Here is an 18,434-nt window from a genome sequence, read left to right as displayed (position 1 = left end):
GAAAGCCAGCCCACAACGGAAAAACAGCTCCAACCATGTTTAAACCCAACAAACAAATGCTGAGGCTCAGCACGAATGACCATTTTTAACATCCATAAACTAGGACCGATCACGAAAGCCGCGTGCTACACAGCAGCTTCAGGACTTGCATACACCAAAACCCGTGAAGGATGATAGGAAAATAAGGCAAAGCAACAGCGGCTGGGCACATGGAGCTGCAACAGCACCAACCGTGCATCCACGGGTGGCTGCGGCGCCTTTGGTACCAACAAGGATTTGGGCAACACTGAACGTGACAAGGTGGCAGAGCTCCTTGAGGCAAAATCAATAGCGAGAAAGACTAAAGAGGATGAATGAATGATAAAAGCTGTCCTCTTTTTTGGCCTTTTTTACCTATTTATGAGCAAAGGTTGTGTTCACTGCACAGGTTCGAAGTGCTGACAATGCTGTTACCGGGGGCTGCTGGTGATTGCTGGTGTGCTCCTCCGAAAACAGGGCAAGAACCAGAAGGAAAAAATCATCAGTTCAAAATGGAAAACTAGAACCAAGCTGCCCACCACATCACCTTCTTTCAAGTCGTATGGTTAAGACTTTTTGAAAAAAAAAAAAACACAAGAAAGAAACCAAAAAATCAATCCAAGGCATTTTTAAGAGGGTATTGGGGAAATGTAAGCGTGTTTATATTCAACCAGATCCAGCTGCGTGCTTTACGTGTTTAAGAACGCGTAAGTAAAGATGGCAATTTACCTCTTCAAAAATTGATTAATTCTTAAATAATGATTTCAGCACAATTCCTGCCCTCACCCCTCGCGCCGCCAGCGCTCCCCCCAAGATGGAGCCCGCTCCCCGCTCCCCGCCGCAGGTGAGGCCCCGGCTCCCCCCGCCGCCCCCTTTGCCGCCCCCCCCACACACCGTGGCCGCCTCCTCAGCCGAGGCTGCCACGAATTTGGGAATTTGGGGGCTCGTTACCTGCGGCCGCCGCGGCGGGGGCGCTCCCCGGCAGCGCCGCCCGCTGCTGCAGCTGAGGGCGGGTGGCGGCGGCCAGCAGCAGCAGCAGCAGCAGGGAGCAGGAGGAGGAGGAGGAGAGGTGCCCGCGGGCCCGCGGCATGGCGGCCGGCCCGGGGGCAGCGGAGGTACATCGCGGGGCGAGGCCGAGCCGGCGGCGGAGGCTCCGGCAGCCGGGGCTGAGGCGCCCGCCCCCGCCTCTGCCTCGCTGCGTGCCGGGGAGGGGCTGCTGCGACAGCCTGGGCTGGGCTGGGCTGGGCTGGGGGCGGCCCTCACGGGGAAGCGGAGGGCTGTGGGGTCCTTCAAACACGCAATGTGTGTGATTGCCAGGCTCAGCAGGCGGCCATCTGCATGGGGGTGCTGTGAGGAGCGGCTGAGGGAGCTGGGGGTGCTTGGGCTGCAGACCTCAGTGCTCTCGAGAGCCTCCTGATGGGAAGGGGTGGGGAGCTGGGGTCAGCCTCTTCTCACAGGTAACTGGTGATAGGACCGGAGGGAATGGCCTCAAGTTGCGCCAGGGGAGGTTTAGGTTGGAAATGAGGAGACATTTCCTCTCAGAAAGAGCAGTCAGGCACTGGGACAGGTTGCCGAGGGAGGTGGTGGAGTCACCATCCTGGGGGTGTTCAAGGAGAGGTTGGATGTGGTGCTTGGGGACATGGTCTCGTGGGTGACGTTGGTGGTAGGGTGATGGTTGGACCAGGTGAGCTTGGAGGGCTTTTCCAACCTTAAAAAGTCTTTGAAATACATCAGGACCACCTAACACTGAATTTCATGCCTGAGGTGTTGAGCAGCCCATGTAATGGTTTTGGACAGGACCAAGTCTCCTTCAGCATAAGGGCTTTCAAACCGGCTGATTTTTCAACGTACTGCTTCACCAGTGAATATAAAGTTCTTTGAAACGTATAAATCTGCTTTGAGATTACCTTCCCTGTTAACAAAATAAAAATTAGCCAAATAAAATCAATAAAATGTTAATTTTACATAACACCTTAGGCCAAACTTGTTTTCAGATCTCAGAAGATTTTTATGCAATGGAAAAAGGAGTGGAACACAATTACAAACTGTTAAAGAGCAAAACTCTTTGTATATTCAAAGGAGTAGCTGTCAGGTTACAGTGCATATTTAACATGGATTTCACAGCAAAACTAAAAAAAAAAGTATTTTCCTTATCGTTTAATGCCATTCTGTACAAGTAGTTATAATTCATTAGTGATAACAACAACGTCACATAGATTTGGGATTGTCACTGAAAATACAATTTTCTCACAGTTGCTGACAGTTTGTTGGAACCTTTGGAGAAAAAATGAACTGACTTGAAAAAATGAGCTGAAAAAATGAGCTGAAAAAACTTCACCCACTCGTGTTAGGGACAACAGCTGCCGTGGGAGTTGTGCTGCACTGGGAGACGTACACCTGCCTCAGCTTTAGGTAGGTACTCTTTTTGCTACTTTTCTTTAGAATAGCTGAATAAGTTGGTCTCCCTTTTCTTCATCAACACCAAAAAATGCATCCCACAGAAACTTGAATTCTTTTGAACGAATCTTGATTTCAAGTAAACAAGAGGGCACAAAAAGCAGACAAATAAAGCCATCATTTGTCAGATTTGTAACTTTCCTCTAAGGAAGAGATTCTCTCTTGCATTTAGAAAACATTTTTTCAGTGCCTGTTTGCCTAGGCAATATCCTTTCAAACAGCTTTCCATTTCAACCTTTTATCAGGGTTCTGCAAAGAAAAAGGAACTGCTTCTGCACAGCTTCTGTTAAAGTTCAGATCAGTTTGGAATCCCCATTATCTTGGGTGTTCAGAAGGAGAAAAGGGATGCAGACAAAGCTAGCAAAATACTTTAAGCAATTTACTTCCCTGGTTAATAAATCTCTCTGATGAATGGGCATGTGGTATTGGGCAAGCGTAGATCATGTATGTGTTCATTTCTAAATGTTTTTTGATATGAGGGGCTCTTAAAAAATATATTAATTGAGTTTATTTGGGGAGGAATGGTTTAGCACATTTGCGGCTACAACATTGCAAGTGAACAATTATGTGAATATGCACAATTACTCGTATTTAAAATTTTGAACTAAATCTGTTAAATGTGTGTTAAAACATGTTATTGAAAGTGGTTCACAAAAGTAAAGTATGGAAATTAGGCATTTGCCCTGAATTTAGGTAAATTAATGAGAAGGGACTGCATATCTTAAAGAGTACAAACAATTAAAACCCATTTCAGGAAAAAAAAAAGAAATTGTAATCGGGGTTATGTTTTCTTAACCAAATTTTCTTTGAAAAGAGATGAAAACTGATGATGAATAATTTACTTCACCCACCTGAGTATTGATTTGAGGTATACATCCAGCAGTAACTCCTATCTTTAAAGGTAGCTCAAACACTTTTCAAATTTTGAACAGATTATAGAATACATGTACATCATTAACCACTGAAGTGATGTAATAAGGCATATGATAAAATTTCCTCAGGGAAAGGAAAGCCAGTAGAGATGAAATCGGTAATGTAGATATGCAGTTAATACATAAGCATGGTCTGCATGTGATGTTGTAAAAACTCGTGACATCTTTTTTGCTTCTCACATTGGGAAGGCCTATGTTACTTCGGTCCTGCAAGTTTAGTCTTGGTGTGCTGTACGTGTTTGTGAAGGGGAGGTAGTGGTTCAGCACCAAATTGGTAGCTTTGTCAGAAAGATACAATAAAAATTGGTAGCTTTGTCAGAAAGATACAATAAAACACAGCTTCTGAAATACCCGGTGCGACTAGAAGCTTCTGCCAGCACTAAACGAAACTCTTTATCTGTTTGAGACAATATTTGAGAAGAGGTTCATATAATTTTTTTAATCAAGTCTCAGTTTCCACCATGTTCTTAAATTACTTGAACTGGTAATTTAAAAATACAGTAATGTACTAATATTTATTAATGTATTGTCAGTTAGAAACCCAGACAACAAAAGAAAGCATAACTCAAATGGAGGTACTGAAGTTCCATTGATGTAAATGACCTTAAGACATAGACCATCCTCTTCTTTAAGGGGGTTATGGTAATGGGACTTGGAAAAAACTGTTCCCTTGTTGCTGTAATGATACAGCTGTTGTCACTAATTTCTCAGTAGTGCATTAGTCTGGAACTGCTGAACAGGTTTAACAATCACTGTGTTGATAACCAACTGAAGCTATCCAAAACTAGACCAGGGTTGGCTGCATTGCATATTGAACAAACACTGAGAATTGTGCTTTGACTACTGCTGTGATGTTTTGTACACAAATTAGGCGTAGCTACTGTAAAGTCACTGGAAGCAGTGAAATAAAAGAAATACCAGACTTTCATGTTCTCAGTGTACCTTCTTTTGTCATTTCCCTTAAGTCAGCAAGTCCTCTATTAGCAATCCAGGAAACTCAGTAGTTTGGAGTTTTTCCACAAGGTTTCACAAACGCAAACATTGTATTTAAACAAATCAATGCACAATGGATGGAAAAGGAGTGTATGCCTTTATTGTGACGCAAAGTATATACTGTCACCTCACTCAGAAAGATGGGTATGACTGTAAAGTAGACTGCAATTCTGAGATAAAATCAGTTGAATAACACAAGAAAATAAACACCACTTCTGAGAATTTTCCTAACCAAAAGGTTAGGTATTGGCCATTTCTACAGTGATGCAGCAGCTATAAAATCCAAACTAATTGCTCATGGGACATGGAAATTTCTGTAGGAAAGGCATTTTCTTGTGACAAGGGAGAATTTGTGACCAGATTCTCTTTTTTTTGTGTGTGTGATTATGAATTCTTTTGACTTGACATTAATAGATACTGTTAGCTGAGTAGAGCTGTATAGATACGACTGTTAGCAGAGAACCATGGTTGCAAATATGTACTATGAAACAGTTATAGGCAAGTTGGATATATTTTAAAAAATGTAGGGGGGAAAAAAAGAAGGAAGTCATGTTAGTGAAGAGATGTTTTATTCCAAAATCTAAACATCAAAATCAACTTAATACTTAAAATACATTTTTCAGACAGTTTATCCAATCATAGTATTTTGAAATTGAATACATATGTAGAAAAATTAAACCTAAAAAAATTCAAATTTGAAGTAGGATGAAAAGAACACATTGAAAAGTAAACCATAGCTCAATAGCTATTTTTTATATCAGTACAAAATTACTGTGCTATAATACCCATACTTTTTGCAAGATTTATAATTTAATAAAAATAAGGTGACTTCAAATGTATATTGCTCTCTTTAAATGTACCTAGGACCTTGGAAATAAGTTCATAGTTATTGAAAACATTCCCATTTGTTACAAATATTTACTACTTAACTAAGAAACCCAAAATGCAGCAGTCTTGTTAGTACGTTAATTTTCTGCTTGTGCAAACAACGTTATACTGATTTAATGCACGAGCAAAAAATCAATGCAAAAAAACTCCAGTAGGATGAAATAAAACTTACATTTTGAACTTACATGTATCATAGCAAATACCAGTTGCCTGAAAAGATTTTTTTTAAGGCTTAAATGCTACATTAAATCATTTACTTTACAAAAGCCAAAGATCAAGTTATTCAATCTTAATGCAGCATATTTGCCGAAGGTCATTGCATGTAATGCTAGATTTCCTGGGTCATCATTTAAAAAAAAAATTACAGAGTGGTAAGAAGTAGACCAAAATTCTAAATATCATAATCACATGAAACAGTAGTAGCACTACAGACTCAAACCCATTATTGTATAGTCTCTAGTCATGTCTTCCACAGAGAACTTAATATTGTACCAATTCTCAATAATTCAAGAGTTAGTAATGGATACACTTTAGAATATACATCATGTTTCACCCAATGTGGGTGATCAAAAACTTTCTACGCGCCATTCATTTACCGTGTCATTTTAACACCTTGGTTTTGTTTATGTCCTTAAAAATATTGACCACTGCAAGTCAACAAATGCTACATGCCTTCCTAGACAAACAAAAACAGACGACTTGGCAGTGGACCAGTTCTGATCACATCTTATTGCACTTGGGCACTAGGAGCTAGAGATTCAGTACCAAAGAGTTCAGAGCCCACTCACATCAGTGAGTCAGGAGAGCTCAGCATGTAATCACGCTCCAACATGTGGCACTTATTTGTGGTAGAAGGCTATTGCCAACACTTAGAGGTTCTTCCCATCACAGAATTAGGCAAACAAAGAAAAAAAAACAAACCTCTTTGCTGCAACGCTCAACTGTTAGGCCAACTACTTTTTAATATACATTTCTATTTTCCTTTTATAAAATCTTTCTTTTTTTCTTCCTCAGAAACAGTCAGCTGCGTTAAACACAAAGGGTGCAATTCAAAGCCGGTTGCAGTGAATGTCAGGTTTGCTGTGATTTCGTTAGACTGTGGAATAGGTCTTACTCTAGACCACAGAGAAAAACAGTAGATTCTCAGCATGGTAGTGCTGCTCCATTACTGTTCGGGAGGGTGTAGGAAAAGTACTGCAGGGCCTATGGATAACCATCAGCAGATCTTAACATTGCAAAAATTTAAGTGCAATACGAATCCTTCAAAGCACCAAGAACATGCTGATTATAGCTGAAATATTTTTAAAACAGCTGTGAGAGTTTAGCTCAGTGACTAATTAGCCATGGACACAAATTTAGGAACATCTAAAAGTCTTTGCTTGGAACATTGCATAAAGGACGGACATATGTAATAAACTTTCTTAAAGTTTCAAAAGCATTATGTGAATCAAAGATCCACGTATGAATCAGAATTTAAATCAGAAAAATGGGACCAGTAAAATGATAAGCTTAATACTAACATTTGACTTTGCAGTAATGTTAAACCAAAGCCATCTCTACAATTTGGTAGTGTTTCACGAAAGCAATGTAAACCTATAAATTAGGATTCTCTTTACATTTTCTAAATATTGACAAATATAGAACTAGATAATATGCATTTTGTAATATAAATCACCTTTTAATATGCAACATGACATGCTGCAATAATTGCAAACTGGAAAAGTTATAGAATTTCATATTTCATTATAAAAGATATAGCACTTATAAAATATTTTCATTGACTAAACAATTACCTAGTTGCTGACTTTATACATATAAAAACTATGCTTCTGAAACATAACTCTCAAGAGGACTAAGTCAATTATCTGTTACTGTATTTGTTTTCTGTTGTTTTTTTTTTTTAAAACACATGCGGTGTGTATCATATGGCCATCAGTTGACTCAAGGACATTAAATATGTATTTAAATATGTATTTTTGGAAGGAAATTAAAGTTCCTTTAAAAGTTTTAACAACCCTCTGAACTATTTGCTGTAAGAATACATCAACGCTTGTAAGCCACTATGAAACTTACAGCGATGCAAGCATGTATATATGTGTTTTCTGTATGCTTCCAGCCAAATCTAGAAGGCAAAAATGAAAGGTTTCTTGTACCCTCCTTCAGGAGAGCATTCTGTTCAATCTCCCTGAAACACAACTGTTGCTCTAAACTGAATTTGGGGTGTTTTCTATTTATATTCATTACAGTAACCTGTATACTCCATTTACATATGTTACTTCTCTTTTTTAAAGAAACTGGAAACTAGAGGACATGAGACAAGCAACTATTTGTTTTTATTCTCTAGTAGAATGTAAGACAATAAAAATCACTTAAATAAGTATTCTGTGACTTCAATAAATGGAAGAAACTTTCCATAGCTACAGTAGATGTACCAATAAAATGTACCTCTTTATCCTGAAAAACAGCAAAATGAGTTTCCAGTTGCCACAGAAAAACAAGATGTAGTTAGCACTGACATTGAGGGCTACGCTATCCCTTCCACATCAGCTGAAGAAATCTTGACCATGATTTTATTTTATTTTTTTTAAACTCTTCTCCTTATAATGCCTAGACATGCAGGTAGTCTAATAAATTTCAAGTCAACATGGTGTGTACATGTAAGGAAGACACACACATAAGAATTAGAGCTACTGACCTGTCTGGCAGTTTCTTAAACCTCTTAACCTACTGAGATTAAGACTGAGTAGAAGCAACCTTCTTGCACATAGATAATAAATTGACAAGGTGTGAGAACTAGAAGCCTCTGTAAGTGACAAAGTGTGTTTTATACAGTCACATTTTGGGGCCAGGATAAAAGTGTCTCCTGATTCCTTACAGTATTACTAGTAATAATACTAGAAGTAAAGGCAAAAGTAAAACGTGGGCCACACCAAAGACCTTGGAAATTCAGTGAAACCAGAATTTTGCCCTACACTTTTCTCAAACTAATTAAATCTAAACAACTTGTCTAAAATAAAGACATGTAAATGGATAAATATGCAAGCCTAGATCTGATATACAAACTGGTCCCCACAGCCTTCCTGCTGTCTCCCTTAACGACTCAAATACCATCACGGTTCAGTAAGTAAGAATGGACTTAACAGCGAAAGCTATTTGTGAGTTGAACATCTCAGAAAGAATGCAGAAATGAGAGTTGAATCAGACCATTCATTTCAGATAATTCTGGGTTTACTGGGCATTGCAGTATCTATGGGTGAGACGCATCTCAAATAAAAACCACAACACAGGAAACAAAACCAAAACCAAAAGTTTTCATCCTTCTAAGAGCTTGTTTACATAGAAAACCCCTTGGAATAGTTATAGCAGGAACCCTTCTTTCTGTATCTGGCTGCATGCAGGGAGTCTATTCTTTTTTGGAGAAGAGGGTAAACAAATCCGATATAAGGCCTCTCTGTACGAGTTTAATTAAGTCCACTCTGAGATGTGTGCAACACAGCTACATGTGGTCGCAAGCCAAATAACCACCTAATTTACAGTTACATGGCTACTGAAATGCATATAGACAACGTTCTTGTGTGCTCTTTTAAGTACACGTGGCTTCATTTTACCCAACCAATACTGAGGGAAGTAAGCTAACAATAATGTAAACCCATGGCTTGAACCCACTCAAGTTTGGTATGTTTATAAACAAGCAATGAAATCAAATACTTAGTGTCTCTACCAGTAATGAAATGTATTGAGCATAATGAAATGTCTTTTGTGCTAGGAAATAAAGACTGAATGAATGAAACGAACCAAGCCAACTCAACCTTCTCTTTTCAAGCTCTTCCACGTTGCCAGCTATGCTTTGCTTCATTAGACAAGCTCACTGTTCTCTCAGGGCATGCAAGAGTGGGGCTAAAGTACTGATGCAATCTAGATTGCATCTAGATATATTTGGCTGGATGATAGCATAGTTCAAACAGTCTGTTTTGCTCTATCTTGCAATTGGAGGTGGTCAACCATGGAACGCCAGAATGATTAACAGCTTCTCCAGGATGTATCAGATAACCTGTCACACAGTATTACCTCCATCGTTTTGCCAAAAACTGAAATTCAGCCCAAATAATACACAGACTCAACTTCAAACCCTGTGGAGGTTTGACCTGTGTATACAAACTATGCTCATTTTTTGTGCTGCCAGCTTTCCAGAGCAAGGAAATGAAGTGTAGTGTACTAAAACTCAAATCAACTGAAGCAAAACGTGATCTTGAAGCCAACAGCTTCCCTAGATAGTTGCAACAAATGGAGTCTGTGTAGAAGTTCACGTGAAGTTGGTCTGTGAAAAAGCCTACTATATCCCAGTAAGCAAAATCAGAGGACTACGTTTTTCTTAAGGTTTTTCACACAAAAATCAGTGCAGACATGTTAGATTAATACAAAAAGGAGGATTTAAGGAGGATTTAAGTATATTGCTCTTCTTTTGTATGTGCTGATATCTTGAGACCAGCCGCTTTGCAGTCACGAGTATTTCTTCCTTAAGGGGAAACCAGTATTTGTAACTAAGATGTAGGCCTTTTGAAGTTTCAGAATGTCTCACAGATAAAACTCTGCTTATGCTTCTGATGTTCCTTCCCCATTCTCATGTGGTTGCAGTTGTTCTCTTTCTTGTTCTTCTTGAGGTGGTCTCACACGTTTGAAAAAGCCCATCTATAATTCAGAGAAAAGTGAAGAAATTGCAGTGTGATGGTCAAAATATACACACATCCTTTCTTTTTCTCTCTGCTTCTTGATCAGATTTTAACAACCCATACTTTTTTCTCCTCCCACTTGCTTTTCCCTTATTTTTGACCTCCGTAATCAGCAAGTACTAGCTGAAAAAATTAAGCCAAGTATTTCAGCACAACTGCAGACATCATCTTTTATTCAACTTCTTCCTGACAAAGCTGAAATATTTTCACAGCTATTTAAAAGGTTCACAAATTCAGGTCATTAAGGAAACGGTGTATTTCTGCAAGCTGCTGGTAGCGTTTGAAGTAATACAGCACTACAAGGGAAACCAACACAAGAATGAACAATGCAGTACTTACCCTGTACATAACAAGCACTAGGACAGCCAAAAGCAATAATCCTGCTAGGACAGCCAAAATTATAACCCACACTGGTACAGGCATAGGCTGTGGTTGAATGCCCCATGTAATATTTGTAGTAACCTAATGGGGAAAAAAGCAATTAAAGACATTTTGCACAGCAGCAGGATGTTAAGTTCATTCATGCATTTTAAGTAGTGCTTATCTTGATTCTATAATATTTAAAATCTGTGATTTAAAAAAATTAGAAAGTTTAAATAGTGACATAGAAGTTTCATTGTCCCTAATTTATTAGGATTTTCAGTTGTTTTTTCCTCCAGTCAGTGATACCATAGCAACATGTATTCTGTAACGCTTGGTGATTTTCAGTACAACAGTAGGATTTCAGAAGTGTTCGAGATTTAGAGAAAAAATAATAAAAAGTGTTTTTGCTTTTCCTTTCTTTTCACCCTAAATGGGGGAGAGGGAGATTTTTTTTCACCTTCCTCTGGGAAGAAGGATTCAACTCCACAAGGTTTAGGAGATAAAAAGCAGTTCCTAACAGGCACTGGAAACCATATTCAAAAATAAATAATCATAATCCTTTTTCAGCGTGTTCCCCCCCTTTTCTTTTTTTAAAGATCTGTTATATTATACTGCCTACTAAAAACTTAATCTGGCAGCCAAATGAAGTGACCCACATGTTCCCTTCTGTTTCTACCCCATCTTCTTTCTCTTCAAACCTCTCTAGAGCACAGATGGTCTTTTACTTCCACACACAGCATATTTGATATAATATAATCAAGGTCCATTATTCAGACTAATGCAATAGAGTGCAATTTTCAAGTCACATATTTCTCTAGCAACACTGACATTACCAAGAACACTAGGCCTGTTCACCATCACTTCCTTTTTTCATTTTTCAGTTAAATCTTTAAAGCTACAAATATTGTGAACGCTAATTTTTAGTGCAAAAAATATTTTTTGTACTTGATTGTGTGCATAACAGTAATTAATTTATGAATAGAGTATCAAATGAAATTAGAATTAAATCAAACCATAAACAGCTATTGAGCAATCTTTCTTTTTTCATTAATTTTGAAATAGTTATTTATGTTATCTCACAATGGATGTAAATGACTTACCACCGTAGAATTGTGGATATCTTCAAAGGAAAGATTCTTATAAGGGAACTCTATAACATTGAATGAAGCAGATGATTTGAGAGAATAGGAGTGATTCTGATTTTCTTTCTGGATAAGAAAGACAAAGTTAGTGTTGTATGTGGATATCAAATCACTTATGTTTCGGAGACAGGGACATACTACACACAGTCACTCACATTCATGAAAGTTTGGGTCCAAAGGCGTGACTTCAAATACAATATTGCACTCTTTCCCCTCTCCAGGTGGCCAACTTGGCAGACTATCTTTAAACAATCAGCATTCCCGCAGCCCTGCGTGTAAAAATAAGGAAGGATATTGGAAAATATTTGAAAATTTAATGGCCTTATTGGATTCATACATGTACTTTATTATTCTATTAACTGGGCAAAGCAACATAAGCTATTTAAGTACACTAAATAAAACCCAATATTAAATAACTACTTGAAATATTCCATTAGTCTGCATTCAGAGAAGTGCTATGTAAGCCATTTCTAGGTTTTTGGAGCCCAAAGATGAAACTACTGGCAGTAGCTCTATCTATGTAGATATTAAAAAAAAATATCTGTAGTGTGGGAGACAGCTTCTGATCAATTCGTGTCATCACCCTCCACATGTTTTTGATGGGAAAATTCATGGGAATTAATGCATCTAACAAAATATGCGTTGTTGGATTCAACAGGAAGACTTCAAACATGACTGACTGACCTAACCTATAAGCAATACTTAGAACGTCAGAAGTTTAGGCAGCATTTCTCAATCACATTTCCATTAAAATCCATAAGATAACATTGATGCAACCCCATCAGTATTTCAAGAAGAAAGCAAAGCTAAATAAGGCTTCGTTTCATAACCGTGATTTTAGCTACGCTACAGCTTAAATCTCTGTGTAGTTTAAGCATTGATTTCCAAATTGAGGGAACAGAGCTGTATAGAAGACTAACACTGAATGAAGTGCTCAATTTGACCTTGGTTTTTAAGGACATAAAACTTAGCAGCACAAAACTGCAGGCACATGCCTCATTGGATGACTACCGTGAGGAAAACATATGCATTGGGGAGGGTGGGGAAAAAAAACAACACCCAAACAACAGCTCCAGAGCATGGCTTTTTGTCTGTTACCCTTTACAGAACAAGCTCTAGCCCATTTTCTGAAATGATTCTGTGTCTCGTGGATCTATACCTCTCCCTTAAAAACCCAGCATCCTATGGACATACCAATGTTGAAAGCTTACCAAAGTGTGCACATCCCCTTCAATGGCAGTTACATCCCTTCGACCGATGCGATGATCACGATTATCTTCCCTGCTAAGCGTTTCATTCTTGTCATCATCCTTAGAAGTAGAAATCTAGGATACATCAAGGAAACACAAATAAGTCATTTTTAACTTTGAGGTTCACAGATATCTCTATGTAAGTTACAAGGGTCATGTAAGTTACAAGGGTCAAGAAAACATAGAACTTAGGAGGTTTCCCTCTTTCTATCCTAGTTAAGATCTGCAGTTCTTCAGACTCAGGTTTCAACCACAGCTATAATTAAAACATTATTCCTGCCCTTTTCTTGATCACTGGTGCAAATTTCTAAGAACTATCACAGAGCCTCAAGTATCTTAATTTCTCTTCAACTCAAAACTTTTTCTTGTTCAGATAGAACATAAAAATACTCTTAGATTGCAGTGAAAAATCTGATATTGCAATATTCTAAGTATTTTACCTCAACGTTTCAAATTTTTAACTCTGAAAAACTGGTGGGACTTTTGGCCTAGGATAATTAAGTTTGTAACAGAAAAAAATAAAGCAATATTCTTGCAGGCAATAAAACCTAGGAAATTCACATCAACAGCCCTGATGTTTTTAGACTGTTTTTAAAGCCACGTTCAACATAATTCCATTGCTTTGGACTTAAAACTCATGGTTTTCAAGAATAAACAGAAAGTATACATTTGGGTTGACAATCTGTTGTCTACCTTTTATTTCACTTCTATACATTGGCAAGTACCACCAAACAGTGGAGTCTTGCTCCTCAGCAACAGATGAAAACCTAACTCAGCTTGTTTAAAGTTCTCAGGGATTTGGGCGTTTTTAAGACTTATTCCAAACAAACAAACGTACTTCATTCCACTCAAGCAAAAAGAAAAGCCCCACTTACCTTAATTTTCAGTGGATTTATCTCCATATCAGAAGTGCAGTTCATGGGACCATCAATTTCATACTGAACAATATACAACAGTGTGTAGTTTTTATATTTGTAAGGCCACTGCAGAGTCATCATCACCTTGCTGAAAGCACTTGGGCCATTATTTCTCAGCTGATTATGAAAATAAAACACACATGTAATAAACCTTCTTGGTTAATGCACACCCAGCAGTTAGTTTATACTTGAGCCATAAATGATACTGACATGAAGACCCTTACCCTCAACAACTTGACATGAAAACGTTAACTAAACTGCAGTCCCCCAGCAGGCAAAACTTAAAATTATTTCTGTAATTTGATAAAAAAAATTCTTCCAAGTAAAGCACTATGGCACAATTTACTTTTTTTTGGCCCTGATGAGATGTAGTTTTTGTTGCCTGTTACATGAATCACAGCCACTGTGCACATTTCATCCAAGACACTCTGAGCACAGATACACATGCCCATCAGTTTCTTCAGATAAATGGTCTCTTCTAAGTTATGGAACAACTTCAAATAGTTATTCACACAGCTCTCAGTTTTGTTTAATTAAACAATCTAGATTAAAGCTGTGATCATTATTTAAGGAAGTTTTAAATACTTAAAATTTTTCACGGCAGAAGTCTTTCACAATAATGATTCAGAACAATTGGAATACTAATAAGGATACTGAATAATTTACAACCATCAGTCATTTTCTGAGTTCAAGGTACTTCATATATTTTAGCTAGATTTCAAAGGGCTAAAAAAATCTTACAGACAGTAAAATGTATAATCATGTATTAAAAAAAAAGAGTCTTGTACTTGTCCACTGCTGTTACACTAATTGCAGGCATTCTGACCCTTCTTACACATATCAATTATTGACCCAGCATAATAAGGTCTTTATTTTGTTCTTGCATAGAAACTAAGATAATTTATTCTAGCAAAAAAGAGACACCAAAGAGTTCTTTCTCTTTATCACAGAACTGTGTCCCTGAAATCAGTAGTAATGGCATACCTCATAGATATGCTGAACTAGAGGCCCTATATCATCTTCTGTTTCTGGATTCTCCTTGGGCTGCCAATTTGCAATAGGAAGGAATATGTGATCAGGAGACGACACACTAAACAGTGGAGCAAACGAGTAGTTACAATCAAGTGTGAAACATTAAATGAATTTCTCTATAACATCTCAAAAAAATCAAGGTGCCTAAAACCTGCAATTTTTCATTCTCTGTATTTAGAATAAGCTGAAAAAGCAGAGGATGAGTGGCTTGCATATTAAATGTTTGATTTTCTTCTCTACGTGAATAAATGGAACGTAGTTAGTGTCATTTTTTCCTGTCCTAAACTTCGGATTCACCCTACAACATTTAGTAAAGTATTAGAAGAATTAAGATCTATACATGTCACCAAGAAAACATGGTGTGAAATGTTCCACTAATGGAATACTGATAGATGTAGAGACTCATCAGTACTCATAAGAATAATTCAACATGCACTGAAAAGAGTGAAGCTAGCAATAATGCTTTTCAGTGATTCTCCACCCCTGCTCCCCCAAATACTGATAAAATTAGCCCACAGTAATGAATATAATGAAAATTTAATAACATGATGACTCGGAAAGCTGAGTTAACTGGCTAAGCAAGAGGACTGTATAGGTTTTAGTTATGAAGTATGTATTTATAATAAGTAGGCAATGGAGGTAATGAAGTCATTACAATATTAATATTATGCTTAAGACTGAAGAAGGTGAAGCAAGCTTATCTTTATAGAAAGCTTCTGAACCTTGGTTTTAGAAAAGCTTTGTGGAAGAAGGAAGTGATCTAGAGAAATGTCTAACCGTAAAAATGAGGTGTGATCCCCCCTTTCCCCAAAAATAACTGAGAAAAGAAGCCAAACACCCATTTTTTGGAATTAATTTTGTAATTATGTAAGGTTTGGAAGTCCAAAGAATGGCTAGAAAACCATTCTTTTTTATGCTAAAACAATTCTGTATGGCTTCCTGAAAACTAACATAGGCAGTCCTGGAAGTTTATTAAATTATAAAGAAACAAACAGACAAAGCTTACTTAAGGTAAAAAAGATGTATTAAAGTAGTATCAGTGCATACCCTCTAATTTCAACAGCTGCTGAAATGGCAAGATCAGCTTGGTAGAACGCTACTGGACTTAGGTTGTCATACAGGTTGGAACTGAAAAAAAGAAGTTAATTTCTTAAATGAAGTGAATCGAGTATTCAAAAAATTTCAAACAGTTGCATGCAACATCAGACCACAACTCACAAGTCACTGTAGAAAAAAACATATGCTAAAAACTAAAAAGCACATTCCAGCGAGGTCTTTCTTTCATGCACACCAGTCCCACACTCAGCACAGGGAGAAATTAATAAAGGAAACAAAGCTTGTGCTGACTCTGCTCCTTAGCTGCCATGCCTAAGGAAATGCTGAGTAACATCAACTGTGTAGCCAGCAAAGCCTAAAGCTCCTCTTCAGGACACTTGCTTTGCCTAGAGACTTGGCCTTGGCCTAGTCCCACAGCAGAAAAGTGTTCCCGAGCTACTTTTGCCTACCCCTCTGCCACCGGCACAGCTTACTAGATGATGGAGAAGAGGGAGAAAATCGAATAGACAGCTGTGTGAGATCAAAGAGATTTAATGCTGCCATGGTCTTTGATCAGTATGGCAAACCACTGTATCATTAAAATAGAATGTATCATTAAAATAAAATGCCAGGCTTAGAGTTATTTAATTCTTGTAGATGAAAAATGCATGTGCCTGAGAATAATTTATTTGCAACATAGGAAAAATGAAACCCTTAAATGGCGGAGGAAAAAGGTTTCAATCACATCTCCAAATCCTAAGTATTTCCAGTAAACACACACTCATATTTATATCTCACATTTATATGAAAGTTCTTATAATTAAAAGGACATTGCTGTTCTGTTCAATTTTTTTTAGACTCTCCTTATGCTGGCTACAGTACAGCACATAAAATGGTCCACTGCATATTGCATCTGCTAAAGCCATGATATGAATTGCCTCTTCTAGAAGCCTTAGACCTCTCATTCTCAACATAAGTAAAATTTGAAATTCTCTTTTTCCATCAGAAAGAATTCAGTGTCCAAACATTAGTTTTATAACAGGGCTAGAATCCAAAACAAAAATTATTCTGTGGCACCACACAACTACTAGGAGACCACAACAGCATGCAGGTACAAAAATACAAGATCTGTCTTGAAACACTTTAAATGTTTTTGTTCCTCATTATTAAAACATCAATATGTCGCTTGTGCCATTACATGCTTAAGAAGCAGCAAAAGAAACTACATTCAAATAGGAAACTGTTTTCCTACCTTGTCCCTAGATTTTAAAAGCATAAATCATAAAAGAATGTCCGTGTTTTTTAAAACATTACCAGGCAAAAATACATAGATTTAATCCAGAGTGAACCTAGAGCTGCTCAGTTCACTCTATATACCTCGCATACGATCTACCAGGTGATATGCATATTCACAGATTACCATACCTTCGTATTTGCAAGTCAAACTTCACAGAGGTATCCATTTCAGACTGCTGGTGCACGCTGAAGCGCAGGCCAGCTAATAGCTTCAGAAAAAAAAAATCACCATGGTTCAGTGGAAGCACAATAAAATGCAAGATAAAAGCTTCTTAATACTTTTATACTACAATGAAATTGCTTGAGGCATGTGGTCATCTGGAGTACACATACAGAATTGCCAAATAAAATTGTGCAGTTCATCACAGCAGTAAACGAACCCTTCTCTACAGATTACAGCTGATGCATCACTGCCATAAACTAGAACTATATAGTGTGCATCATGCTTGCCCCCTTGCTTCAGCCATTTTTAGGTAAAACTGAGCCTCCACGTGCGTTGCAAAAACCACTGTAGTCTAAACAACAGGGCACACATAGTTTAACAGTTCAAAATTCACAAGTTCACAACGTTTGTTGTAAGTCAGTGCATGACAGTTGCTTCAATGCTTTAGAAGTAGCATTTATTATTCATCTGTGAAGATGCCTCTTAGAATAAAACACTGTCCAAGTGTTTCTAGCTGTGACTGATTTTTACTCTATTTCCTCAGAAAACTAGACCTATTATGTGATATCTTAATATCTGCGAGGTCCCACTAAGTTTTTGATTTCGTCTAGTTTTAGCTACATTTGATATAAGTGCAGAGGTCTCAGATAGACAAAACCCTCAAATTTCACAAAGCTAGACAGAAGCACTATTACCTTTCCATTAAGAGAAAGGTGTATTCTGAACTAGCTCTTTATTATATACTTTAAAAAGTCAGTATCAGATAAATCTAAAGACAAAACCATGAGGGACTGAAATACCTGTTGGACCAAACCTTACCTTAGTTCCTGCTTTCATGGGATTTCCCAGGTCACAAACCACCATGCGAGTTTGATTCTCAGTTTTAAATGCACATGAAAGTCTTGCTAAAGCCTGCAAAAAAAATAAGAAATATTACCAAATGTCTCTCTTTACCTTTTGACATCAGTATGAAATTCTGGAGAAGAGCATTAGGTATGCCACATTAACTTTAATCCAACTTCTAAGTCCTAACATAATCACTAAACCAACTTAATAAAATCTGAATATTGAAGTCTGCATGGAGACATATTTCTGGTATGAGACATGTTCTTTCAAGGTTATCAAAGAAAAAAATCATCACTTATGCTGGGTAGCACTGATGATTTCTGTGACATAAAGCACTTGATTCTTTAAAACATACATCAAGAATCACTGACA

General features: G+C 37.6%; 2 protein-coding genes across 3 annotated transcripts in view; both read right to left on the bottom strand.

The window, feature by feature from the left end:
* FAM171B (family with sequence similarity 171 member B) overlaps positions 1-1,229 on the bottom strand; it is a 34,001-nt gene extending 32,772 nt beyond the window's left edge. For both annotated transcript variants that reach the window (XR_011097817.1, XM_068686464.1), the window contains exon 1: positions 970-1,229. Coding sequence is in view for 1 of the 2 variants with exons in the window: in XM_068686464.1 (XP_068542565.1) it covers positions 970-1,108 (139 nt within the window). In the remaining variant the exon portion in view is untranslated. The remainder of the gene's footprint in view (positions 1-969) is intronic.
* Positions 1,230-4,952: 3,723 nt separating this feature from the next.
* ITGAV (integrin subunit alpha V) overlaps positions 4,953-18,434 on the bottom strand; it is a 44,492-nt gene continuing 31,010 nt past the window's right edge. Inside the window, exons 21-30 of the mRNA XM_068686468.1 lie at positions 18,036-18,128; positions 17,183-17,262; positions 15,770-15,850; positions 14,675-14,780; positions 13,649-13,807; positions 12,735-12,848; positions 11,679-11,792; positions 11,482-11,589; positions 10,358-10,480; positions 4,953-9,977 (exon numbers count right to left, since the gene is read on the bottom strand). Of these exons, the coding sequence (XP_068542569.1) occupies positions 9,882-9,977; positions 10,358-10,480; positions 11,482-11,589; positions 11,679-11,792; positions 12,735-12,848; positions 13,649-13,807; positions 14,675-14,780; positions 15,770-15,850; positions 17,183-17,262; positions 18,036-18,128 (1,074 nt within the window). The 3' untranslated portion in view covers positions 4,953-9,881. The remainder of the gene's footprint in view (positions 9,978-10,357; positions 10,481-11,481; positions 11,590-11,678; positions 11,793-12,734; positions 12,849-13,648; positions 13,808-14,674; positions 14,781-15,769; positions 15,851-17,182; positions 17,263-18,035; positions 18,129-18,434) is intronic.

Source organism: Anas acuta, chromosome 6 (genome assembly GCF_963932015.1).
Source record: "Anas acuta chromosome 6, bAnaAcu1.1, whole genome shotgun sequence".
Taxonomy (NCBI): Eukaryota; Metazoa; Chordata; class Aves; order Anseriformes; family Anatidae; genus Anas; species Anas acuta.
The sequence above is the reverse complement of the archived record's forward strand: the minus strand, read 5'-3'. Positions and strand labels throughout refer to the sequence as shown.